At 42.1% G+C, this 26,627-nt stretch overlaps 1 protein-coding gene across 1 annotated transcript in view; it reads right to left on the bottom strand.

Moving 5' to 3' along the window:
• Window positions 1-1,090: 1,090 nt before the first annotated feature.
• Apbb1ip (amyloid beta precursor protein binding family B member 1 interacting protein) overlaps window positions 1,091-26,627 on the bottom strand; it is a 100,691-nt gene continuing 75,154 nt past the window's right edge. The window contains exons 9-14 of the mRNA XM_075970644.1: window positions 23,318-23,461; window positions 17,864-17,974; window positions 8,745-8,843; window positions 8,019-8,133; window positions 5,169-5,272; window positions 1,091-1,934 (exon numbers count right to left, since the gene is read on the bottom strand). Of these exons, the coding sequence (XP_075826759.1) occupies window positions 1,419-1,934; window positions 5,169-5,272; window positions 8,019-8,133; window positions 8,745-8,843; window positions 17,864-17,974; window positions 23,318-23,461 (1,089 nt within the window). The 3' untranslated portion in view covers window positions 1,091-1,418. The remainder of the gene's footprint in view (window positions 1,935-5,168; window positions 5,273-8,018; window positions 8,134-8,744; window positions 8,844-17,863; window positions 17,975-23,317; window positions 23,462-26,627) is intronic.

The following is a 26,627-nucleotide window of genomic DNA, read 5'->3' as shown; positions in this document are numbered from 1 at the left end:
ACCAGGACTGGCCTCCAATTTGACTACAAGCATACACCACCACACCTGGTATCCACATTTGTAAGTGCAGATTACAGTCCTTACGAAAGATCTTTTGTCTTGAGCTCTTTGTAATGGCTTCATTAATCTGTCAGGTTTAAGAAATCTGGACCTCTCTCTGGCCACAGACATTCATCACTTCTTACCAAACTCTAAATCTCAGAATTAGTCTTTAATAAAACTATGCCATCATGCCTGTCGGTACTGTCCCAGGAATCTGCATAAATAATGTCTGGGCTTTGTCTGGAGACCAGAAATTATGGTTTTACATCACTGATATAAAGTCACAAAACTTAAACCAGAATGATATGATATACGTGGGGTGCTATTTGAAGTAAAGTGTTTATCTTCAGTTTCAAATAATTCCTTAAGAACATTTGAGGTCACCTTCCTGGAAGTCCCCTGCCTCTGCCTTCTTGCTATACTTTCACTTTTTGGTTTTTCTTTTCTTTTATACATTTTTTTATTGATATTTATTGAGCTCTACATTTTTCTCTGCTCCCCTTCCTGCCTCTCCCCTCCCACCTTCATTCCCCCAACAAGGTCCCCATGCTCCCAATTTGGTTTTTGTTTTTTTAAGTTTGAACCATGACCAGGCACATGTGTATGTGTGTGATGTGTGGTGTGTGTGTGTGTGTGTGTGTGTGTGTGTGTATGTGTGTGGTGTGTGTGTATGTGGTCATGGTTCAAACAAAAAAACCAAAACCCCAAAATGCAAAAAGTAGACTAGGGGTTTGTAGCTCAGTGATAGGCATTTGCCTATGGGCAGGCACCTCTGCATTCCTTCACAGCACTTCAGAACCCAATAACCAACCTACCCAGCCACACAGAAAACCAATATTAGGGCCAGAGATGGAATCAGCTGAGGCGTATAAAAGAAATGAAGATCTGCTTTCTTTCTCTTTCTTTTCCCTCTTTTGCTTTTTCTGAAGACCATAGGCACTGAGAAGGAAAATAGACCAACAAGACTTAAGAAGGCATAGGAGCTTAAATCTTTTAGAAAATCAAATAGTGTTGACACCATACAAGTCTTATAGACTATTTCTAGAAATACTGTTTTCAAATAAACTTTAATTGTTAAGATTTGAGCCTTCTGAATACAATCAAACGAACCTAGAATATCATTTCAGTGAGCCTGGACTGCAAGATGAAACCCACTCAGGTGGAGACACACAGGATGTGCGTGTGTGCTTGGATATGTACAGTTAGTCTGAAATCCCCGCTACTTTAATGGATGCGAACATAGTATTTACAACAGTGAAGAGTTTTGTATGACTTTTAGTCGGAAAACATTTTACAAAAATGATCAAGATGCCACGGCAATAGAGTACCAAAACATGAATGGAGCTAGAAATGACCCCAGGCACTAACAGATATCCCTAGGGCATGTTGCCTCTTTTCTTTTGCAAAGCTTTCATGAGGTCCGACATGAAATCTTGCTCGCCGCTCCCTGATGCACCGGGGAGTCCTTGGTTCTCTTGCCTCTTGGGGGGCATTGGGGGCTTTTTGGGGGGCATTGGAGATGACTTGGTCGTCTCCTGGGGGACACAGGGCGGGGGTGGTGGCGGTGGTGGCAATGCAGAGCCTTCAACAGCCGCAGCCGGTGGGGGCGGTGGAATGAAGTCCGGTGGCTCCTCCAGGAAGCCCCGTGGTGGTGGGGGTAACTCGCTGTCGCTGTCCTCCTCGGGCGGAGGCGGCGGGGGCGGCGGCAGGAAGTCCTCGGGCGGGGCGGGGAAAGAGCAGTTGCTGGGGCCCTTGGACTTGGGTGGTAAGGCGGGGCTGCCACAGGTGTCCGAAGATCGTCTTAGTGGAGGGGGTGGTGGCAGGCTGGACTTCGGGCCATGGTTCTCCTTGGGCACGGCTGGGTAGTGGTTACCCAAGCCTTGCTTCTCCTCCTTCAAGAAAGTGACAGCAAAGCTTTCATGATTCTTGACAACAAACACATCCATCGTTCGACACTGACGCTGAGAGGGATTGCCCCATTCCCTCCCACACTGGGACTGAGTGTGTTCGGGAGGTCACCTCTGCTCCAGGTACAGGACTGATAGCTGATGCTTTTGACACCATTAGATGTGAACCCCCAACCACCACTCTCTGTAACTGGGCATCTTCACCACATTCACTCTAGGAAGTGTTTACTATCTTTAGAACAGGCAAGTCCTACGCAGAAGCTGATGGTTTCTCTAAAGTATTAATGAATCCTAACTTCTTGTGGGGTTCTCTCAGTTTTATTTCCAAAAAGACCTCATTCTCCAGGCAACTCAAACTGAAAGCCAGATGGTTCCCTAAGACTTCCTACTCAAGACCTAAAACAATCCATCAATGTACTGGCCATATAAAGGAACACTATTTTAGTGCATGCATGTGTACGTGTGTGCATGTGTGTGTGCCTACTCTGCCCCTGTGGCACACCTTTGGTGGCACCGAGGTTAATTACTCTGAGAGGGGCATCTCAGAGTCTTCACAAAGTCTCCCGGTTTAAAATCTGGCCAAGAAGCTGTGAGTGGAGAGCTCCCAGACTCTAGAGGTAAACCCCACTACTACCATTTTGGCTAAATGGACATAAGATTAAGCTGCTTTCTAAATACTTATCGCTATATCCTTAGGTTAGTGCAGCTCTCAGTCCCCAGCAGAGAAACGTCTTTGTGCGGTAGACAGCAGTTAATACAGAGACTCTCACTGTCACAGAGCAGAGAACAAGGTCGGTGGGGTGCTCAGTCATAAATGGAACATCAAAGGGATATGCCCTGCCCTCAAGGCTCAGTTCCCTGGCACTAGAGGGGACAGGAAGACTGTAAAAGCCAGAGGTTGGGGAAGACAGGGGTGAAAGTGTGTTCTGGACCTTGACCTGCATGCTATCAAGCTAGCTGAAATTCCAGCACAGTTGGGACCCGTGTAGGAACTCCCACCCCTAGCTGAGGATCTGACAGTTGATGGCTACTAGGGGCAGGAAGAATCAATTTTTTTTTTTTTTTAGGGATATGGTCCTTGGTAGATTGGCCATGACCCAGTGTATGGCCCTAAACCCGTGAGTATATAGGCAACTCTGGACTCAGTGGGTAATAAGGAAAAAGAAAACACAAAGTTAGGAGGGAAGTATGTGTGGGAGTGAGGGGGTATCTGGGAGGAGTTGCAGTGGGGAAATTGAGGATAAATGTGCTCGAAATACATGTGTGCATAGATGGAATTCTCAAACAATAAATAAAGAATATGATATAAAAACCCTCTTTGTTTAAATATCCTGTTTGGTGAAGAAGCTAAGAGGAACAATTTTGTCTGGGTATTTACAAACCAGCCATGAAGGATCTCTTCCTGGTAGAGAGCATGTTCCATTGTTTCCTTGATTGTGGATGCTATTTCTACTCATTACGGTTCCCAGAACAAAGGTTCTGGTTTCCAGACTGTGGACTTCAAAGGAGGAGCCAATAATAAGCGCTACCCACTACCATAGAAGTTTTCAAATGGAAGTAAGAGGAAGCGGGACACCTGGTCTAAACTCTTTACTTGTCTCTTTTTATCCTGTGGGGGAGGGCAGTGAAAGTCAGGTAGAAATTGAACAGCATCTGCCTTGGGTTATAATGAAACCAAGGGCGATAAGCCCTTGATGATTTCTTAAAATAAAACCACGATGTATGTGCTGTTTGTAGAGGTCCGAGCACCTGACTTGGCTTGAGTCTCTCTAGAGTCTAGAACATCCGGTTCTGTCAATAGAAGTCTTGACAATGATAACAACGGTGCATTTATGAAATTCAACATCTCTAGCAGTTTCAGGCACCGAATTAAATGGTTATGTTTTAGGGAAAACCATCATCACTTCAATTTACACTTTATCAGCTTCTGTTTTATTTTTTTTCCTCTGCTTAGCAGCCTGAACCACTGAAGATTAAATTTAGATATTTTTCTACTTCCAATGAATTTCAATTATTTACTTAGCACGCTAAGCTAATTAACTTGTGATAAATTTCTTAAAATTTTTAGATCAGGCAGCTTGGGTATTGCTATTGACATAGAAATGATTTCTGGGGTTCTTTTATTTCTCTGGCTTTGAAAAATACCTCTTTTCAACTAATGTTACAGAAATAGTGAAAATGTAAACAGAAAGAACACTGCATAGAACACTGTCAGGTCTGCAGAGATTAGAGAAACAGCTTTGAAAAGTCTGAAATGGCTTTCAGAAACGCTAAGGCTTTCAGTAAACACCAGTTATCATGTCTACAACTGAAGGGGTGAGCGAAGTAAATTAGTGAAACTGCACCCACAGACTAGTATGTGGGTGGCAGGAGAGTGCCACAGCTACCTAAAGCTGTTCAGAATCACAAGAAATGCTCAGTAGAATTTAGTCACCTGAGACATATGAACTGAACTAGTAGCTAGATTACAGTCAGCTTTGGTTTTTATATAGATTTAAATTAATCATCATTAATCTCTTTTATAGAAATAAGTTATGGAGAAATGTTATATTATCCTATACAGCCTTCCTGTCTGTCTGTCTGTCTGTCTATCTATCTATCTATCTATCTATCTATCTATCTATCTATCTATCTATCTATCTATCTATCCATCTATCCATCTATCTTTCCAGTGCTGGTGATGGAACCCAGGGCCTCACACCTGCACACATGCTGGATAAGTGCTGTGCCACGGACCTGATCCCCACTCTTATTATCTTGTCTGTATTTTCTTCTCTGTCACTCTGACCACGAATTCAAATCATTAACAGGAAAATAAAAGTGCACATTTTATAAGTGGACCTTTTTAAAGAATCTTCTGATTTGGTTTTGGGGTTCACTTGGCACTTCATATAGGGCTTCTGACTAACTTTCAACTGCTCTAACTCATGAGCAAAATAACTGAAAATCCCAATGGCTGAGTGATCATGAAAGCCACTGCTCTGTCATAGACAAACATACTTCGGATGTCACCAAGTGGCGTGAATAACAGTTGATTTTAACTTTCACCTCTAGCTTAAAGATACAATATGAAGCCATTTGCTTAAATGAAATCTAAGTTGTTAGAACTTTATTTGGGCTTTTAAAAGAAAAAGGTCCCAGGACCTGTTCATAGTCAGGGCAGGGTTTTATGGATTTATGAGTCCCAGTTCGCAGGCTTTGAGTGTGGCTGTGATTTACCTTAGTTATTTCAGTTTGTGTCTGGGCCACTTGGAGAACACCACCAGCTGAAGGTGCAGCCCGGGGAACCTGGCCATTGGGTTGGCTAGTGCCTGTTTTAAGTCCTGAGGGGAAGTAGAAAGAACAGAAGAGTCAGTTTTAGAGTTATTGAAGTAAAATCTGCAAACACAACGCACCTTGCTTCCTAAAGCGAAAAGGAAACATTCACAAAGCCTTATGAAAAATCTCAGGTCCACTTTGGGATATGTCTCTGTGCTTACGAGTGTGCTTTGTATGTTTGAGGGCGTGTTAGTCAAAAATCAGAAGGCTTTCAGTAAACACTAAGATTTTGCAGTGGTCAGCAGCCGATGGGCAGATGCATACCTGATAAGGCAGAGACTGAGAGTGCTCGGCCCTAAATGGGACATCTTTGTTGCCCTTCCCCACTACGAAAGGGTCAGGGAATACTGCCGAAGAGGAGGGGTAATGAGTGCCAGAGTTTAGGGACAGGAAGATGGCTCAGTAGTTAAGAGCAATGGCAGCTCTTCCAGAGGACCCAGGTTCAATTCCCAGCACCCACACGGCAGCTCACAACTGTCTGTAACTCCAGTTCCATGGGATCTGACACCTTCACACCAATGCACATAAAGTAAATGAAAAGGAAAAAAGAATGTCAGAGCTGGATGATGGGGAAGAGTGCCATAAAATGCTGTCTTCCAGATGTGGCCTGAGTGTGGCACTCATGACTCATACCAAGGTTACCTGAGCAAGAACCCCATGGATGGGGAGGTGTTCCTATGCCTTACTTCCTGGCGAACTTTTGGGGCAAAGAGGGAGAATTCTGTATTAAAAATGTGTTTTTCCAAGAACTCGTGGATATCCCTACATCCGAGCACATAATGACAGCACTAATTGGATTTAGTGGTTTGTTTGTTTGTTTCTTTCTTTCTCTCTCTTTCCTTCCTTCTTTCCTTCCTTCCTTCTTTCCTTCCTTCTTTCCTTCCTTCCTTCTTTCCTTCCTTCCTTCCTTCCTTCCTTCCTTCCTTCCTTCCTTCCTTCCTTCCTTTCTTTCTTTCTTTCTTTCTTTCTTGAGACAGGGTTTCTTTGTGAATCAATCCTGGCTGTCCTGGAACTAGCTCTTGTAAATCAGGCTGGCCTAGAACTCACAGAAATCAGCCTGCCTCTTCCTCCTGAGTTCTGGGATTAAAGGTGTGCACCACCACTGCCTGGCAAATTTAGTGTGTTATTAAAAAAAAAGAAAGAATATATGAATTGAGAGGGGGCTTCACTGGGGAGGAGTGGGACATGGATAAGACCAGGTTTCATTGTATGCATGTATAAAATTCTCAGGAATAAAGAAAATGAATATTAAAAATTGCTGTTTGAGTTGCTAACTTGTTTCATGAAATGATTATTAGTATTCAATTTCTAGTGATTTCTGAAATAACCCTAAACATACTCCTGCCATTTTTGTACTCTGTATTTGTGCAAAGTGGCGTTCTCAGCACTAACGTTTATAAAATCAGAATATAGATCCACTCTAAGAAGCACTGAAGGTGTCCTATGCCTTGCAGTATCAAATATCCAACCAAGATTTGATTCTCCATGTAAAAATTAAATAAACACATCCATATTTCATTAGTACGTAAATTTTATTTATATCCAATAAATGGTAAAATTATATGCATACGAAATTTGTTTTAAGGGGACATTCCTTATCAGCAAGTGCTTGCTTTGTACGCTGCCTTTCTAGCGGACACTGTTCCTATCTGTACTAGGGAAGACCTCTGCCGCATTCGGTTCGCTCAGCTGTGAAACGGGATTGGACTCTACACGCGGTTGAGCTCTTCCAATCTGGGCTCTGTATCCAGGATCCAACCAACCATTGACCAAAAGCGACTTTACTGAACATATGTGGGGTTTTCTTTGTCACTATTTCTAAACAATACAGTATAGCAGCCATGTTCTCGGAGTGTGCTCATGGGGTTCTCAGACTCTGTCACAGATACCAAGGAGCACCTCTATTTGTAAAGCAGCAAGCTCATTAGGTACCTCATCTTAGTGGCTCAGTCTTCTCAAAAACACAGACAAACCAAGGTTGTGTTACGTTAAAGTGTGATGCTTAGCCTTGGGTACCAGACTCTTAGCCATCATGTCCCTGAGGGAAGACAGCAGGACCTGGTCCGCTATCTGATCTGAGTATTCTGTCGGGTACTAATGAGCCCTGCACAAATATGATATTTGTATTTTGGAAAGACACATCACCTTAAAATCACAATCAACGCCTTATGTATGGGTCTATTGTAAAAAGGGGCCGAAGCCTTGTGAAAAGTCACTTGTGACACAATACATGTGGAGCGCATAGATTCCAAACGGTGCCTACGAAGTTTATTTTGCCTTTATTTTATTTTGTTTTATTCTATCTTATTCACCTTATCTCCTTCTCTCTGCTCTTTGCATGTATGCACATGTGTGTGTGTGGGTGTGCTCATGTGTGCAGGCATGTGTGGAGACTGGAAGTTGATAGCAGGGTGCCTTCTTTAATTGTTCCTTCATTGATTGATTGAGACAGGGTCTCTCACTGATCTTGGAGCTAACTGATTGACTAGACTGGATGTCTAGCAAGGCCCCTACATCCACCTATCTCTGCCCCCTACTGCCTAGGGTCATAGACTTGTACCACCTCATCAGCATCATTTACACGGCTGCTGAGGATCTGAACTCAGGCTCTCTGGCTTGTACAGAAAACATTTTACCCACTTACTTTGCCAGCTCCAAAATACCGCAGCGTTTGCTTTGACCCAGTGTTCTTGATGATAGACATGAACTCTGAGCTTGGTGTGTGCATGTGAATCTCTTCTCGACTTTTACCTGTAGTAGTCTGAGCTGGCGTTGCTGCCCCAGCAGTCCCCAGGTTCGTCCACCGAGAGGCAAGTCCAGCTCTTGCTACAGCCTTCTGGTAGTTGTCATAGAGGGTCTTTCCATACTAGGGAGGGAACAGAGTGGAGGAAATAATTCCATTTATGTCAAAAGTTTGGCTTCAATAGCTAGATATATATTGAGAGAAAAAAGTACTATTATTCTGCTGTTTCAAGTTCCTTTTTTGGGGGTGTGTGTGTATAGCTCGTTGATTACTTTTTCACAAGTTAAATAATTTTCTAGATTAGCAGAATTAGCGAATTCTCCCATTTACAGCCACAACATTCTAATCAGCAGTCTTAATGTAGCTATTTTGTGGAGCTAGCACTTTCCTTTCCTTGCTTCCTTTTATGGTGGGACCAACCTCGGCCTCACCCAGGCTAGGCGAGTGCTCTACCATGAAGGTACACAATCTCGAGTTTCTTTATTGCACGCTATGTTTGCAGTTCTCTCTGTGAATCTGAAAAGTCTGTTTGGAAATCAACTCTCATTCTCAGGCCACTGGACAGGTGCGTGTTTGTACAGTCAATCCTATAACAGTAGGTGAGTGATTCCACTACCGAGGGGCACAAAAGCAAACAGATGAGACAACATCTGTACCCGGGAGTGGCAAATGCTGGCCCCGGGAAGCAAGCTTGTTGGCTAACCATGGTCTCGTGAAGCTGAGTGCGCTCTCACCTTGGCGATCCTTATTCCCATAACCCACTGTCGGAGAGTTCTTGCATCATCGCAGCAGAGGTATTTGATATACTGAGATTCCTTCTGGATCTGAGGATGCTACATAGAAGCAGATGTGAAGGCAATTAATAGATTTTGATTTATTAAGATTCTAAAACATCTTTCAAGAAAACTTAAAGGAAAACTTTGACAAATATGATTTACTGAGATGATGACTAAAATTACTGGCAACAGTTGTGGACCAGGAAGCGAGAGGTGCCATGCTGAAGCCCAGGCTGGCCTTGAACTCATGACCCTCCAACCTCAGCCTCCACAGTAGCTGAGATTACAGGCAAGCTTTTGAAAATTGCTAAACTGGCAGCCCTGCGGCACAGGAATGCAACCTCAGCTGCTAAGGAGGCTAAGCGAGGATCACCAGGTTGAGATCTGCTTGAGAAATATAATGAAACTTTGTCTCAAAAATAAGAGGAACCAAACAGGCTGGGGATGTAGTTCTGTGGCGGCACACTTGCCTAGTGTGTGCTCATCCCTCAACACTATTTTAAAAACAGAAAGCAAAGGCCAAGCTTTGACCAGGCTCAGTCAGCTGTATGATTTAATGTGTCCGTAATAGCCATTTCTCCCTTTTAAATACTGGAATCCGTCATGTCTGTTACGTGTTTGTCCCTCATTGAAAACAGAGCTGCTTCTCTATCAGATAAAGGAACTTACCTAATAGACATTTTGTGTCACAACACTAATGCTTAGAAAAATTCCTGCCTTATTTATAACTTTATAACTCCCGCCCACAAATCTAGCTCAGGGGTTATTTCTTTTACTGAGAATTCAGAGTTTTACTGATCTCATATCCACAAGGGCACAATGTGGTAATGGGTGTGTATGTGTGTGCAGGGGTTATATAGTGTGTGTGTGTATATATATATGGTGTGTGTTTGTGTGTACAGGGATTTTATATACATATATAGTGTGTGTACAGGGTTATATATATGTATATATAATATATGTGTACAGGGATGTATGTATACATATTGTGTGTGTACAGGGGTTTTATATATAGGTAGTATGTGTATGTACAGGGGTTTTATATATATTTAGTGTATGAGTTTGTGTGTACAGGGGAGATACACACACACACACACACACACACACACACACACACACACACGTATAGTGTATGTGCAGGGGCTACACGGCCCCCAGGAGTTCACAAGATTCTTGGCATCACTCTCTCTTGATTCCCTTGTCCTGTGGTTTCCATTTCTGTATGGCTCTGACTAAACTCTCTCTTGGATGGGAGTTTTACTGGTCTTGTTTGTTGTTGGAGGTCATGCCTGGCGTGAGGTAGAACTGCAGCCTGGATGTATAAATCATTGTTGAAATAAACAAATAAGCATAGTGTTTATTATTGTATCAGAAATATAATTCATGATCCTAGAGAAACTAAATAAGAAGGTGAACCCAAAGACAAACATATAGTCATCCTCCTGAATATTAACCTTCATCAGGCGATGAAAGGAGACAGAGACAGAGACCCACATTGGAGCACCAGACATAAATCTCAGGGTCCAAATCAGGAGCAGAAGGAGAGAGAGCATGAGCAAGGAACTCAGGACCGCGAGGGGTGCACCCACACACTGAGACAATGGGGATGTTCTATTGGGAACTCACCAAGGCCAACTGGCCTGGGTCTGGGAAAGCATGGGATAAAATCAGACTCGCTGAACATAGTGGACAATGAGGACTGCTGAGAAGTCAAGAACAATGGCACTGGGTTTTGATCCTATTGCACGTACTGGCTTTGTGGGAGCCTAGGCTGATTGGATGTTCACCTTACTAGACCTGGAAGGAGGTGGGAGGTCCTTGGACTTCCCACAGGGCAGGGAACCTGGTCTGCTCTTCAGGCTGATGAGAGAGGGGGAGTTGATTGGGAGAGGGGGAGAGATATGGGAGGCAGTGGCGGGGAAGAGACAGAAATCTTTAATAAATAAATAAAAAAAAAGAAAAGAAATATTGAAGCCATAGGGTAAGAAGCTGGCAACCAAACCTGAGGTCTGAAATGAGTGTCACACCAGTCTTCATGGGCGAGTATAACTTCTATTACATTTTATTGTATAAAAAAGGACCAACTAAAATCTCTCTCTGTGTGTGTGCGCACGTGTGTTTCCTCAGTGCTCAGAGCAGCTTGCTAGTCTTGCCAGGAGAAGCATAAATGATGGTATTAAAGTTCAAAGAGAAGCCAGCAGATTTGGGAGCTTCTGCCTCTGGCAGAAAAGGAGCCGAAACACCAACTCCTTTCTACGACACTGCCTAGACCTTTCTACTCTCGCATTCAGCACACTTGACAGCCTTCAGAAGAGAGCCAGTCTCAGCGGTGATCTGAGAACACGGCGCTGTGTCTTTGAGCTTCAGTGGACCTTGAGGGAAAGATGTGGACTGGTTGTTCTGCTAGCCTTCTGATGTCCTGCTCCCCCCACACCCTTCCCGTGAGACACATAGACTATAAGAACCTGGAAAGTTAGTTATTTCTGGTTTTAGAAATGATAAAAACTGATGTTTGGAGAGCTCCCTATATGTCTGAATTTATACTGAGCCATTGAAGACAAAAACCAGATTTTAAAAATATGTCAGGAAAAAAAAAGAACCCAGAAAACGTAAAGAACTCTTGTCTGTGGTCTTTCATGGCAACCGAGAAATGCCGACCCCCTTAGTTGGACTGCTTTCTTCATTTAGGCCTTTTCAGTCCTCAGAATTTGCATCAGCTTGGACTGGATGCTAGTCTACCCACCAGAGTCCTCTTTCCTGACTCCACCCAGTACTTGTTACTGTAGTTCTGCAGTTAGGCCAGCAGATGGCGGCAAATACTTTTGGATGGCTGCCGCACACTGCATTGCTCTTGTGTTCAAAGCTTACTTGTAGATTCTCAATGAAGTTCTGTCTTAGTACTGTAAATGTTACTCCAATGATCATGTTCTCTGAGGACCTTAAAATTGGAAATATCAATCAAAGCAATTTGTGTAGTCTCACAGCAAGAAGGATTTGCTGCATTAATCAACCTGAAGGTCAGATTGGTAAAACTGTGAGTCAGGCACTTGGTAGCTGGAAGGTGACATTCCACAGATGCCTGCAGCATTCTCAACAAAGAAATCTGCAAAACCAGATCAAAGTGCTTGTCCTTCAGTCAGAGCCACAGCTGCCTGGCCTAGGGCAGAATTCTTGGTCTGAGAGGGCTCTTGGTCTTCTCAACAATTGACATTTAGGGGTGAGCGGCTCAGCAGTTATTAGGGCTTGCTCCACAGTCCTGAAGATCAGCATGTGGACCCCAGCACACACATAACAAACTGGACACCCCACAAGCACTGCACCCCAGCTCCGATTAGGGTGGAGACAGGAGGATAGCTGGGGTTTACAGGCTTCCAGGGTAGCTGAGAAATGAGACCCTGTCTCAATGGAATAGGCAGAAAGTCTTAGAAGAAGAAGCCAGAGGCACTCTTCTGACTTCTGTTTGTTTGTATTTGCACACATTTGTGCAATATATGCATATAGATATTACAAACATGTAAAGAATTATGTAAATAACATAATGAAAACAAAAATGTCTAATTTTTCCTTCTGCGACATTTAGAAATTTGATATTGTTGCCTTGGGCTTATGTCACTATTAAATATTCCTTTTACTTTTGGTTTTGGTGTTTATTGTACAAGTCAACTTCTCAGAAGCAGCCTGCAGACTGTGCTTGCCATGAGGTGCACCGATTCTTTGTGAGGAAGTACATTCCACTTGAGCAGCGTTTGTGAAGGGTGTAGTTCACCTAATGACAGTAAAATATGGATGTACCCTGAAACAAGAAGGTTTCTAACAGAAAACAGAGGCCTCTACATTCCTTCCCATCCCCCAGCTTTGTGGTTCTGAGGTGAGCTAGCTGCTGGACACCAAGTTCACAATTTGAAATTCTTCAGACTCTGAGATAACGCCTGAGAGCCTGCCACAGGCTGGTCACCTCACCTAGGGACTCACTTCCTTACAACTCAGACTATGATAGGAAATCATTTACAAAAGGGCTTAAAGAAAACACTGGATCAATGCCACTGGCTGAACTGTTCCTCACGATCCTGTTGTCCCTCAACTCCAGCAAGAGATGCTTTCTGGGCGTGGCACGGCATATAAGGTCAAGGCCATTTCTGAATGTTCTTGCTAAAAGGGATCCCAATGTCCTCGAAGCTTACAAAATGAGCAAAAAGAGCATTGGGCAAGGTTAAGCAACTTGTCTCTGGCCAAAGGTTAATGTCAGAATCAAAGCTAGATAATAAAATAAAAAATAAAAGCCCCTTTTGTTCAGCCCCTGGGAGCTGACAAATATAATCCCTGGGTATCACACCATATCTGGGGAATGATGGCAGGGGGAAAATGTCAACAAAAATGTGATTATTCTCTGATTTCACAATAAAAGTTTTTAAAAGGCTGTAAAACTTTTTGAGTGAGTGTCAGAATGTTTGAGGAATGCCAAGGAATTCTGTGGAAGGTTTGGAAAAAGATGGAATCTGGGGTGGGAAGGCACTATAGACAAGGGCTCTTTGCAGGGGCAGTGCTGTTTCTAGGCTCTGGGAGGCACCGGACATTTCAAAACAGCAGTGGCTCTGCAGTTGATATGGAATGTGAACCTGAAGGAGGACAAGACAGAAGAAGAGCGAATGGGAGACATTGGTGCAAAATCAGAATGACTTCTGTCTCAAGGATCGGATGAGAAGTGGGAAGATGAAGGGATTTCTCTTCCATAGCTTGGTGAAGTAGACAACTACTACAAATTCCTGTCTGCTATAAAAGAAATGTTGCCCCGCTCTGTATGAGACCTGTTTGTAGGCATCGTCAGGGTCAGACATGGTGTAGGAGGTTCCTCTATGTGTTGCTTTCATTGGTTGAATAAAGAAACTGCCTTGACCTTTGGATAGCGCAGCACTTAGGTAGGTGGAGTAGACAGAACAGAATGCTTGGAGAGAGGAGGGCAGAGAGAGATGCCATGGATCTCCTGCCTGGGACAGACGCCAGTTTGAATCTTGCCGGTAAGCCACAGTCATGTGGCAATGCACAGATTGATGGAAATGGGTTGAATTGGGATGTAGGAGTTGGCCAATGGGAGGTTGGAGCTCATGGGCCAGGCAGTGTTTAAATGAATACAGTTTCTGTGTGATTATTTCAGGTGTAAGCTAGCCCAGCAGGACGGAACAAGGGGCCCTGCTCCCTTCAACAAGATGGGGTCATATTGAACTAGTGTGTTCTCTAAATCCTGTGGCTCTCCTTCCTTAGAGAAGAGGAGAAGAAACAGACACAGACGTGTGCAGTGACGATGAGCTGAGTGTGTGCCGATGTGCAAGGGTGCTGGTGGCCTGGAGCAGTAAGACAAGGGATGCAAGGGTACTGGGCCTGGAACAGTGAGACAAGGGATACAAGGGCACTGAGCCTGCTGCACTAAGACAAGGAATGCGGGGGCACTGGGCCTGCTGCAGTAAGACAAGGGATGCGGGGGCACTGGGCCTGCTGCAGTAAGACAAGGGATGCGGGGGTACTGGGCCTGCTGCAGTAAGACAAGGGATGCGGGGGCACTGGGCCTGCTGCAGTAAGACAAGGGATGCGGGGGCACTGGGCCTGCTGCAGTAAGACAAGGGATGCGGGGGTACTGGGCCTGCTGCAGTAAGACAAGGGATGCGAGGGCACTGGGCCTGCTGCAGTAAGACAAGGGATGCGGGGGTACTGGGCCTGCTGCGGTAAGACAAGGGATGCGGGGGCACTGGGCCTGCTGCAGTAAGACAAGTGATGCGGGGGCACTGGGCCTGCTGCAGTAAGACAAGGGATGCGAGGACTATGGGAAATTTCCAGAGCCCAGGAAAAGGCACAGAATAGATATCTCTAGATTTTTCTAGAATTTAACTTGGCTTTTTCCTTTGTTCCTTTTTGAGACAGGGTCTCAGTTGCCCACGGTGGCCTTGAACTTGTGACTCTTTGTTACAGAGTTCTTAGTGATGGGAGTCACCATGCCAGGCTCTAGTGCTGATGTGTGTGTGTATGTGCGTGTGTGTCTGTCTGTCTCTGTCTGTCAGTTTGTGTGTGTCTGTGTCCTATGTGTAGGTCAGAGGAAAACTTACGGAAACCAGTTCCCTCCTGCCACCAAGATTCTGGATATTGAACTCAGGTTGTCAGGCTTGCATGACAAACTCTCATCCCCAACCCTGATTATGATTTTTAAAATACAAGAGCACTAAATCTCTGTTGTTTTAAGTCAATTAGTTATTAGTGTGTTAGGGAAGTAGTGAATGGGAAATTACTATAGGGTGGTGGAACCATTCATTTTGGGAGGGATTGCTGAGAGAGGTATGGGTGGAGAGGAGCCGTTGGGTTATAGTCACTACAGATGAGAGAGAATATTGCCACAGATTAGGAATATTTTGCATACATGTAGTGGCTAGAGCTGTGGCTAGGAATCTGAATTCTCAGAGAGCTCTGCAGTATGATACGGATCATACTCAAGCACAACCAGGCCAAGTGTATATGGTCTTTCCTCTGTTCTTGGCTGTAAACCAGAAGCTTTCTAGGAATTGCAGCAGAAACCCTATTTACAGGAAAGGCATGTTTTAACTACCTTGTACAATCTTTGTGGATGATGTTTTTGCCTTATGAGATTGTAGTCCCACCCCAAGGTACCTTTGGAACTACCCTATGCTCTTGTTTACTGAAAAAGAGAAAGGTTTTCTTAGCATGAGAGTCACTAAAATGGACATGACTCCCACAGCCACGCTGCAGTGTGTTCTTATCACTTCATTGAGATCCTCTTTCCCTCAGTCCCGTGCTTAAATGTATGCTAACCTTTCTTCTAAGTAAACCCCCACTCTACTTCAAATAGGCACCTCCTAAAATCCTTTTGGCAGCCAAGTCAAGGATCCGACTTCATCTGAGTGGAGGTCTATGAGAATAAGGAAAGGCACCAGGTTGCTGGCATCTTCCTGGGCTGCACCATCACTAAGAGTCGGGAAGAGCAGCATCGGAGCCACACTACTGAACTCTCGTCCTGATTCGGCCACTTAGAGCTCAATCTCAATTCTACTTTCATGAACAAAATGCTTTGTAACTGTTCCCCATTATCCTCACCTTCCTTTCAATATGGGCAGTGGTCACGGATGTGCAAAACCCAGAAGGAGGCAGGGCGCTTTCCTCAGCTCTCCTCCTTCTGACCTCCACCTTAGAACTCAAGGGTCCAGTTCCTGGAGGGTTTCCCCTCAGATACAATTGCCCTGTCACATTCATTTATGTCTTTTGTCAAATGTCACTATTTTCCCCTGACCACTCTGTCCAAGAGAACCCTGGTCCCAGTAGACTCTGCCCTTCCCTGCTCTGTATTGATTTCCCAGCTGTATTATTTTTTGCATGACAACACATTACATTTTTCTTCATGGTCAGTCCCTCACACTAACCATAAACTCGATGGAAACAGGGATTATTGTACATTGTGTTTACTTCTGTGTTCTCTGCCCCTGGAATGTGCTCAAAAGATAATTGCCGTCCAATAATTACTGAAAACACGAGTAAGGGAATGAATCTAGCTCTGCTTTGCTTTAGCCCCCTTTCAGCCATGGTTCTGGGTGCCTCTTGAGCACAGATTTCTCAACAGCCGCATGTCAGTATTTGAGGCCATGCCATTCTTTGGTGCGGGTTTGTATTGTGCAGTACTGATTTCTGATGGCTTTGACTTCTACTAGATGCCGGTAAGTAGTTAGTATCTGGTCCCTGTTCCAAGTTATGAATACCAGATGTCTCTAGACATCATGGCATGTCTGTCAGGAATCAAATACTATGGCTGAGAACCACAGGGATGGTATCGTGCTGACTAGGCTGGCATGGGCTTCACGATTGCTAAAATTATCGATAAATTGCTAAAAGTGGTTACATAGTAACAGAAAGACCAGGAAATCTAAAGAAAAGCCACAAAATACTGAGTCCTTAATGAAGCCAAGAATTCCAGGCAATTATTTGATTATAATAAGCAATGGTAATTGTGAATGGAGAAAAATGATTGAATATGATTTGCTATTATGATATTAAACTAAGAACAAATGCAAACAAACTTATCTAGGTCTTAAGTTCAGTGTTCTGGAGGCCAAAAGACACTCAATACATCAATGAGGGTGTAAAATAACTATCTTCTGATCTGATGGACTGAGATTCTAACTTAAAACATAAGCTGCATCAAATTTCAGATAATACACATTTCCTCCCAACAATATGCCCCTTAAAAAGTTTCAGAACCTAAACCTGGAATGGTGGGAGCAAACTGCAATCCCAGCACTCAGAAGGTGCAAGCAAGAGAATCAGGTCCCTAGGATAGCCTCAGCTACACAGCAAGAGAATCATGTCCCTAGGATAGCCTCGGCTACACAGCAAGAGAATCATGTCCCTAGGATAGCCTCGGCTACACAGCAAGAGAATCATGTCCCTAGGATAGCCTCAGCTACACAGCAAGAGAATCAGGTCCCTAGGATAGCCTCAGCTACACAGCAAGAGAATCATGTCCCTAGGATAGCCTCGGCTACACAGCAAGAGAATCATGTCCCTGGGATAGCCTCAGCTACACAGCAAGAGAATCAGGTCCCTAGGATAGCCTCGGCTACACAGCCACCTTGAGGCCAGCTTGGGATACATGAGACTTAAAAAAAAAGGTTTACAACCTGGGCAATTCTAAGTTTTAAAAGTCTTTTCTGTATTTTCTTTTCTAGGGAACATTGACAAGATAATTTCAAAAAAGTTTGTACAGTAGAACAAGAATAAAATAAGTAAAGAATTGAAAACTGGTCTGTTTTATTAATGGGAATTTTAAATTAATTTGTTCAAAATATGGAACTCACATTTCTTGAATTGATAAAGGCCCAGAAAGATTTAAAACTTTAGGATCAGACAGCAGGCTTTCAGGTACACAACAAGTTGATAGATATCACATCACTTTGTTATTTTGGTTTAAAACTACACATTTTATGATATCATACTTGGGATTTAAAAAATCACATTGACCACTTTTCCTTAGAAGCGAGTAATGAGTGAAATGGCTCGGAAGTCTAACTCAGTAACTCACCACCTACCTTTAGAACGAAGCAGTGGTCGGTGGGAGCTTTGTATTTCAGTTTGCACTGAACTCCGTAGTAAATGTTAACGTTTTCAAACTGTATAAAGCACGCCAGGTCTCGGGATGTCTGAAAGACAGGGAAACAATCTCTCTGAGATAGTAATTACTCATTTCCCCGGATTCCTCTTGACGCTGCAACAAAGGGTTTCACCTCCGTAGATAAAATAGGGAATTTAAAGATATATGGACATCTTCCCTGCACAGTTTTCTTTAAGTCAAACCTACATAAAAGACACCAGACAGCTGCTGTCTGCCCCGCAGTGGGATGAAAGATGACATTGCTGTCCTCGCATCTGCTGTGGACTGTGGGAGTCAAAACAGGCTGATCATGTGCTGTTGCTACTAATCCAATCATGGCAAGATGACCACTGTCGGAGAGACTTCGCTGTGACTTCGCTATTTGAAATCAGTGACAGTTTGTAATTGACCATTAGAAAATAAAAGCAAGTTCCCTCAGGATGAAGAATGAGAGCTAAATTTGATGCTCTGTAAATCAGCACACACTCCACGCTCTGTCATGATTTCTCCTCAGGCTGGCAGGGTTGCCATGGAAACAGAGACCTCTCCTCTGTGGATAAAATGTGTTGTGAAAATGGCAGTCTCTAATTTACATATTTGGTTTCACTTGGATCACACGCTTGTTCCACTATTCGCCTTGTCCTTTCTTGTATGCTCCAGAACCCCCTTCTAGTTGCTGAATAAAGAATGCAGGTCACCATATGGGACAACTTACCCCTTTATGCATGGTGGGACATTTTTTGGGGGTCTTGAAGTATTAATTACAAAACAACATACATTCACCACAGTTAAATTTATACAGTACACATTTCTTTTACTAGCTTTCCCTGCCTCTTGTTTATTAATTTCCTCTTAGAAGTAACACACATAAAATAGACTGATAGACTCCTAAATGTTCTTTCTCATATTTACCTATTAATTGTCTGTTTGTCTATCTATGTATCTATGTATCTATCTATCTATCCATCTGTCTATCTATCTATTTATATATCATCTATCTATAGGTTTTAGGCATAGATGGACCCACTTTTACCTATATTTATATACTCGTATATACATATTATACACACATACATATGCACATATTTATGCATATAATTGTTTTCTCAATGGGGATGGAACCCAAGGTCTTGTGTGCTCCAGGGAGGTCTTCACTCCAAGCTCAAACAAGGACTGTAGGAGCCAAAGGCAGTGATGACTGAACTGCTCTCTGGACTCAGCAGGGCAGTGGCACGCGTGAACTCACAACAGTTATGACATTGTGCAAAAGACCCGTGCAAGGCGAAGCCAGACAAAATCCAAGCATGGGGTGGGGAAGCGGCACAAAGCCGCCGAGGGAGGAAGAGTCAATTTTCTTTAAGGGTGTCACTCCTTGTAGGTCAGCCATGCTCCTGTGGATGGCCAAACACCTGAGGATTTGGACAACTAAAACTGGCCTCAGTGAGATAAGAAAAACAAAAAAACCCCAAAAGTTCGAAGATTAGGGAATTGACGTAGATCTGAGAGGAGTTCAGGGAAGGGAGGTGAATATAATTGTATGAAATTCTCAAAAAATTAATAAACATATTAAAACATTTAAATTATGAAAGAGACTTCACTGCAAACACTGCTTCCTGAATGCGTTCCCTGCCTTGTTAGGACACAGTTTCTAACTTTCCAGGATACACGAACGGCTATTTGACTCTTGATTTCTACACAATATTCCATTGCATAGATAAAACTAGTTAGCTACTGTGCTGTAGCTGATCAGAGACTAATCCAGCTTTTGCCATTATAAAAACACTTGTTAAGTGAGTAAATATTTCTGTGGAGAGACCACCAAAGGTGCAGCTGTTGTCCAAAGGGGCATGCATCTTCATCCCCTTATATTGCATGGGACGTCGTGGTAAATTATTCTCAACTTGACTGTGCTGTTTTACAGTCCAGCTCTTTGTTTCCAAGAAGAAGTCCCCTTTTTTTTTTTACCTTCCTCACCGACACTGTCAATATTACTGATTTTATCAATCTCAATGGAGGAAGTATTAGCTGCTAACTTGTTTACTGGTTAGATGAACAGCTTTCACCAAGCTAATTTGGTATTTTTTTTCTGGTTATTTTCAATTAAGCTTTTTTTTTCCCTGCACACATGTTTACTTTTTTCTTCATTTGTTAAAAGTCTTTACATATGGTGAATAGTTACATTTGTTCATACATGTTGGAAATGTCTGACTATGTAGCTAGTCCTTAAAGCCTTGTTTGTATCTTCATCTATAGAGTTATTTAAAACAATTCTGTGTAGTCAACACTGCTGATTTTCTCCTTTGTAATTTTGAATTTTATTCTTGATTAAGAAATGTCTTTGTGCACTGAGATTAAGGAAATATCAACTCATATTTTCTTTTATGGCTTTAGAATAGATTTTCTAAAGACATCTTGATGGAACTAGGATTTGAGCTGGTTCGTCGGCTGGCGTAGAGAACTTTTGAAAATGAGTGTGCAATTGTTTCAGCGCTGTTTATTGTCTTGGGTTCTACACTGTGTCCCCACCACTGTAAGATTCTGCTCTTCAATTCCCCGCATAGTTGGTTCTTTGTTTATCTGTTTATTTATAACTGCTTTCTTTTCATTGTAATTGGATGTTTAACCCACCGATCTGAGAGATAATGGTTTTCACAGTTTTGGAAGGGGTCTTCTTCCAAAGTCAGAAGTATTTCTTTCTGACTAATTTTGCAACCAGTCTTGGAATTTTAAGTAAGAAGAATGTAACTGTAATTTCCATAGATTGATAAAAACAGTTTCTATGTTAAATTTTCTAATTTATGTAATATACATCTTGAACATTTTTGTTTATTACTATATATTCTACACTTGTCACTCCCGCTCTGGAAGTCTTAAATTGTGTCTCACTTGCATATTGCTTGTATAAAGCAATATGATCTCTTCCTTGGCCAGTTTGTTTGGTCACAGTCATTTTCCAGGCGAGTGTGTTCTATTGTGAGACAAGCACACCGATTGTGAACAATGTGCTTTTGTCTCTTTTCCCAGTGACTGTCCTGCTGACCTTCCTCTGACCTCCATCCCAGCGGTCACGGTAATGACCAGATACATTGCTCAACTCTAACGTTAACGCAGCCTGTATGACTCAGTGAACTGTCTGTCCTGGCCGTATTTATACGCCTTATATTTAACTGCTTAGGACATATCTGCTGTAAAGCAAAACAAATCATCTGTGGGACATATTGCGTGTCTAGGGGGATGATGCTGCATGTCCTGTGTGAGACTGGAGCAGAGGTAGCAGAGGTAGGAAGTATCGGGCCTAGGTGGGGCGACACCTGCCTGCATCAAGGGTTACCCATAATAGCCGCAGAGAGGGTGGGGTCGTCTCACCTGTTTGGGGAGGTGGGTAAACCTTATTAGAGGAAATCTGCACTCCATAAATGTTCTTTGTCAAAGTCCTGCACTTGGCTTACCCTAGACAGGGGTATATTCTAAAGTTTTTTTTCTTTTTATAGGTAAACAATAATGAGCTGTCCAAATTCTCCAAGAAAAGTCTCAGGAAAAGTTAAAGATCAGAGCCTCTGTTAAAATTAGATTTAGTATAACAATTTACCATGTTTGTAGATTTGAGCCAATAATGCCAGCTTGCCAGGCAAATTTAAATGACATCTAAAATTCTCTGATAAATTAAGAAGCATAGCAAATTTAGTGAACCTCTGTTAACAATTAGGCTGTGCAGAAGATAAGATTTAAAATTCAGTGTAGAGCATGCCTTTAATCCCGGCACTTGGGAGGCAGAGGCAGGCGGATCTCTGTGAGTTCAAGACCAGCCTGGTCTACAGAGCTAGTTCCAGGATAGGCTCCAAAGCCACAGAGAAACCCTGTCTCGAAAAAAAAAATTCAGTGTAGATTCTAAGACTTGTAACACCACTAAGAATTTAGATAAAATAAGTTTGATCATAATGACTGCAGAACAAGGGGGTTGATATGAAGAAAAATTCAGAATAGTGTAGGCTCGGTAGGAGGTAACTTTACCTGCTGAGCCATCTTAATGGCTCATGTAATTTTATCTTTATACTGAGGAGAAAGCTGTGGAAAACTCAAATGTACTTCTCTAAGTTTCTATTGTAGAACATGTACTTGTGTAGATTTTGTATACCACAGAGTCCACAGAACCAGGATGCAGGAAGCTTATCTTCTCTTGTGATTGTGGTAGTTTGTACTGGGAATGGTCCTCAGAGGCCCACAGGCTAACGCACCACTGGGAGGTGGGCAGTTGGGTGCTCCCAAAAGGGGACCGTGGGACTCTGGCTCCTCCTCTCTTTTGCTTCTGCTCTGAGGTAAGGCCTTCCTCCGCCACATTCCCTCCCTAGTCCCTCAAAACAATAGGCTGATTTCCAAAACTGAGCCAAAAAAACCTGTCTTTAAAAAAATTACTCCTTTTAATTTTTGAGATTATAATTACACCATTTCCCCCTACTCTTTCCTCCCTCCAAATCCTCCCATCCTTACTTTCTTTCAAATTCATGGCCTCTTTTTCATTACCTGTACAACATATATATGTGTATACACATATGCAAAGGTCTCAGTTTGTATAATGTTACTTCTATGTAAGTTTTCAGGGCTGACTATTTGGTACTGGAAACTCAAGTGGTGTGCTTGTCCCTGGGCAAGAATATTTCTCCACTCTCAGCATTCCTAGTTGCTGTTATTCTTTGCATAGGGCTGAAGCTCCCTGGGCTTTCCCCTGTCCACATTAGCCACGACTATTGTCCTTTTTATTTTTATTTATTTATTTATTTTAAATATTTATTTATTTATTTATTATGTGTACAGCATTCCTTCCATGTGTGCCCACAAGCCAGAAGGGGGCGCCTGGTCTCATTACAGATGGCTGTGAGCCACCATGTGGTTGCTGGGAATTGAACTCAGGACCTCTGGAAGAGCAGCCAGTGCTCTTAACCACTGAGCCATCTCTCCAGCCCCCTATTATCCTTTTTAAAGAAAGGAATATTTCTTTCTATGTGCATTGGTGTTTTGCCTGCATTTATGTCTGTGTAAAGGTGTCAGATCCCCTGGAATGGGAGCTACAGACAGTTGCCAGCTGCCATGTGGGTGCTGGGAATTGAACTCAGGTCCTCTGGAAGAGTAATCCGTGCTCTTAACCTCTGAGCCATTTATCCAGACCCTACTGTCTTGTTCATGTATGTTTATGCAGTCGTGCTGGTTAGACTTTATGGGTGTAGCTTTTGATATTCATAGGAGACACAGCCTCACAGCAAGCTCCTTGTTCCTTTGGCTCTTACAATCTTTCTATTCTGTCTTCTGTGATGATTCCCGAGTCTTAGGTGTGGGATAAACATCTTATATCTGATTATCTCGGGTGTTTTGTTATAGTAATGAAAAGCTGACTGACCTTTGTCTTTCCTTTGGGAACATAATAAATTCCGGAAGCCCTCAGAAGAAAGTAGCGCCGTTTCCAGGATTTCTTCCCATCTTCTTTCAAATAAAGAGCCCCTTCAAGTTCTGGTACGATGACGGATGTGCCACAGAAACTTTCCTGAAATTGGAATCCAGAGGCATAAAACATATGTTCTGTTCGCATTTAAAGAATAGTCCCGGTTTAAGTCAATTCTGTTGGAAATGGATTGAACACGTTTTCTTTAGTTTATGCTGTCTGCAATGGGGAGGAAAGAAAACACAGTGTCAGGGGTCCTGGCTTCCATGCCAAGACTTCCTGGCCACTGAGCTCTTACCTGTGGATCACTAAATCTCAGTTCCCGTCTTTGTAAAAATGGAGTATTACTTACATTTTGTCTGTGAGTATAATCTTATATTATAAGGTAAGTATTCAATAAAGCCTTCTAATGTTATGATAAGTTGGAACATAAAAATTCCTTTCCACTTAAGTAAGGGAATCACTAGTCAAGCATGGTGGCTCTTGCCCATAATTTCAGCACTTGGGGAGGCTGAGGCAGGAGACTTGCCATGACTCCTGCCATGACTATGAGGCCAGCCTGGGTTAGTAAGTTCTAGGCAAGCCTGGAATATACAATGAAACCCTATCTCAAAACAAAAAAAAAAAAAGCAAACCAAAAAGGAGAGTTAACATTTTATTGCCATTAAGTAGTAAAATTATATAATTCTACAATAAGATAAATTAGTATCTTTTGAAAAGTTTCTTTTTTTTTTGGCTGTTCGAGACAGGTTTCTCTGAATAGCTTTAGAGCCTGTCCTGGAACTCACTTTTTAGAGCAGGCTGACCTTGAACTCACAGAGATCTCCCTGTCTCTGCCTCCTGAGTGGTGGGATATGCACTACCACTGCCCGACTTTTTAAAAAAGATTTTATTATTTATTTTTATATCTGTTTAGCCCACAAATTAGTATTTTATTATTGGAAGTTTTTAGACATGAGAAAGACCATTTTTAATATAATAATAAAGAGGAAAATGCACATTCTAGGTATAAATTTTCAAAACATAAACTTGCATGGGAATGAATAAACCTCCATAATTTTTTTTAAAAAAAAGCAATTAGATAAATTGCATATTATTCTATCTTTTTGCTCTGATACCCAGTTATTGTTTTCTTTCAATAATACAATTCTCAGTATAGTTTCAGAAATACAAAATAATTTAATTTGCATCCTCCAGAGCAAACCTCTGCAAAGGAGAAGTAGAGAGCAGCTTTCTCCACATTCCTCCCAGTGGCCCTCCAGCTCAGTTATTAGTTGGCTTGTCAATCATCTATTAAGAGTATCTGAATTTCTGGCCCAAAGCTGACAGCAGAACAATGCAGATTCCACATAATATAATATAATATAATATAATATAATATAATATAATATAACATAACATAACATAACACAACATAACAGGTTTTGTTTTTTCATTCACATTCAGCTATACATGAAATCTAATCCCAAGAACTATTCATGCAACTGTATCAATTCATGCACAAGCAAATGTTCTCTTATAGATACATGTGGGATTCCCCTCTGTATGTAAATATGATGTAGTACCATTGGTTAATAAAGAAGGTGTTTCAGCCAGTGGTTTAACAGAATAGAGCAAGGTAGAAATTCCAAGCCATGTAAAGATGGAATATACATAGAATTTGGATTATGTATATTATTTTCTTTGAATTTTTTGAATGTGAAGGAGCTAAGTACAGAGACATTTCATTGTACGGGCTGCTAAGCTAAACCAACATATATGTTTTAAAGGTGTCTTGACTTCAAAATTTGGGTCTAAGGATTTGTTGCTTTGGAAAAGAGGTTCTGCTTTTGTTTTCATGGAGGATGAGAACCTGTGGATTCCTTCCAGACTAATGTCGTTTGATGAACCAAGATCCCCTTGAAAGGTTGCTATGAACACCCCAAAATACTTCATCCAACAAAAAGCAGAAAGCAGTTTGGAGAGAACTATGCCACAATTCCCAAATATTGTCTATAAATGTTTGCATACATTTAAAGGGGAATATGTTATAGAGATGAATACTTTGTATTGGTATGGATCTTGATCTATTGATGCAAATTTAAGGTCAGTTTTGTTATATGTATATTTCTGCTCTTGATTAGGGCATTGTGTTTGTACAGCTCATTTAAAAATGTAATACGTAATTAAGAAATACAGGTTAATAGATAGTCATCTATAATAGTTAAGCTTATAGTCATGTTAGTTAGGTTTTCCAGATGTACAGAGATACACTTCAGATGGATAGTTATTCTTCAAATCTTTCAAAGACTAACAGAATATGGCCTTTAAAATGTTTTAAGAACTTAGGACTTTTCATGACAATGAGACATTTTCTCCTGGCTGCACCAATCTACTTCAAGAGGGTGATGGGCATCAAAGAGGCTCCTTACAGAGTTGGTTAGTCATTTGGTCTTGAAACTGCTCTTGCCTAGACTGCCTGATGTTATGCTGTGTGAAATGAATATATAGGACCCACAGGAAAATGACTGCTGAAGTTGCCTAAAGAAGGTAAGACAGTCCTTTAGGATACCTGCTTCATGGAAGAGTCTGTCAGACACTCTGCAGGACACAGAAGAAAGCAACGGATGGGCTTTGCGATTACAAGGCAGAACAGATCTTCAAATTTTCTGCTTCATGGAAAAGTATGCTGGATACTATGGGGCTGTAGGCCAAAGATGGATGCCCCAATGTTGCCAAAGAACTTTGGGTGACTGTCTAGGCTGCAAGATGTCTCTGTCAACTTTAGAGTTTTGAAAGTTGCTTACAATAAAGGTCCTGTTAACTTAGGTAATATTATATCCTTCTGGAGTCTTTGATGGAGTTGAAGAAAGATAGTTATAATTATAAAAGATAGATTAGATATAAAACTTTAGACTCACAAATATAGGATAGATGATAGAGTGTTTTCCTTAATTAGTCAGATGTAACTGGATTAAATATTGTAACTATAATTTTTGCTTGCTAACTGTTTTGTTGTTTGTAATCTTGCTATGTTAAAGTTAAAACCTTCCTTTTTAAATAGACAGAAAAGGGGAAGTAATGTGGAATTCCCCCTATATATGCTGTGAATAGGTTTTATTGCCATTGGTTAATAAAGAAGCTGCTTTGGCCAGTGACTTAGCAGAATAGAGCAAGGTGGGAATTCCAAGCAGATAGAGAAGGAAAGAAGGCAGAGTCAGGGAGATGCCATGAAGATGTCACAGAAGAAGACAGATGCCCCGAACCTTGCCAGTAAACCATGAACCTC

The sequence above is a fragment of the Microtus pennsylvanicus genome, chromosome 4, assembly GCF_037038515.1.
Source record: "Microtus pennsylvanicus isolate mMicPen1 chromosome 4, mMicPen1.hap1, whole genome shotgun sequence".
Lineage (NCBI taxonomy): Eukaryota > Metazoa > Chordata > Mammalia > Rodentia > Cricetidae > Microtus > Microtus pennsylvanicus.
Note: the sequence above shows the minus strand (reverse complement) of the source record. Positions and strands in the feature narration are given on the sequence as shown.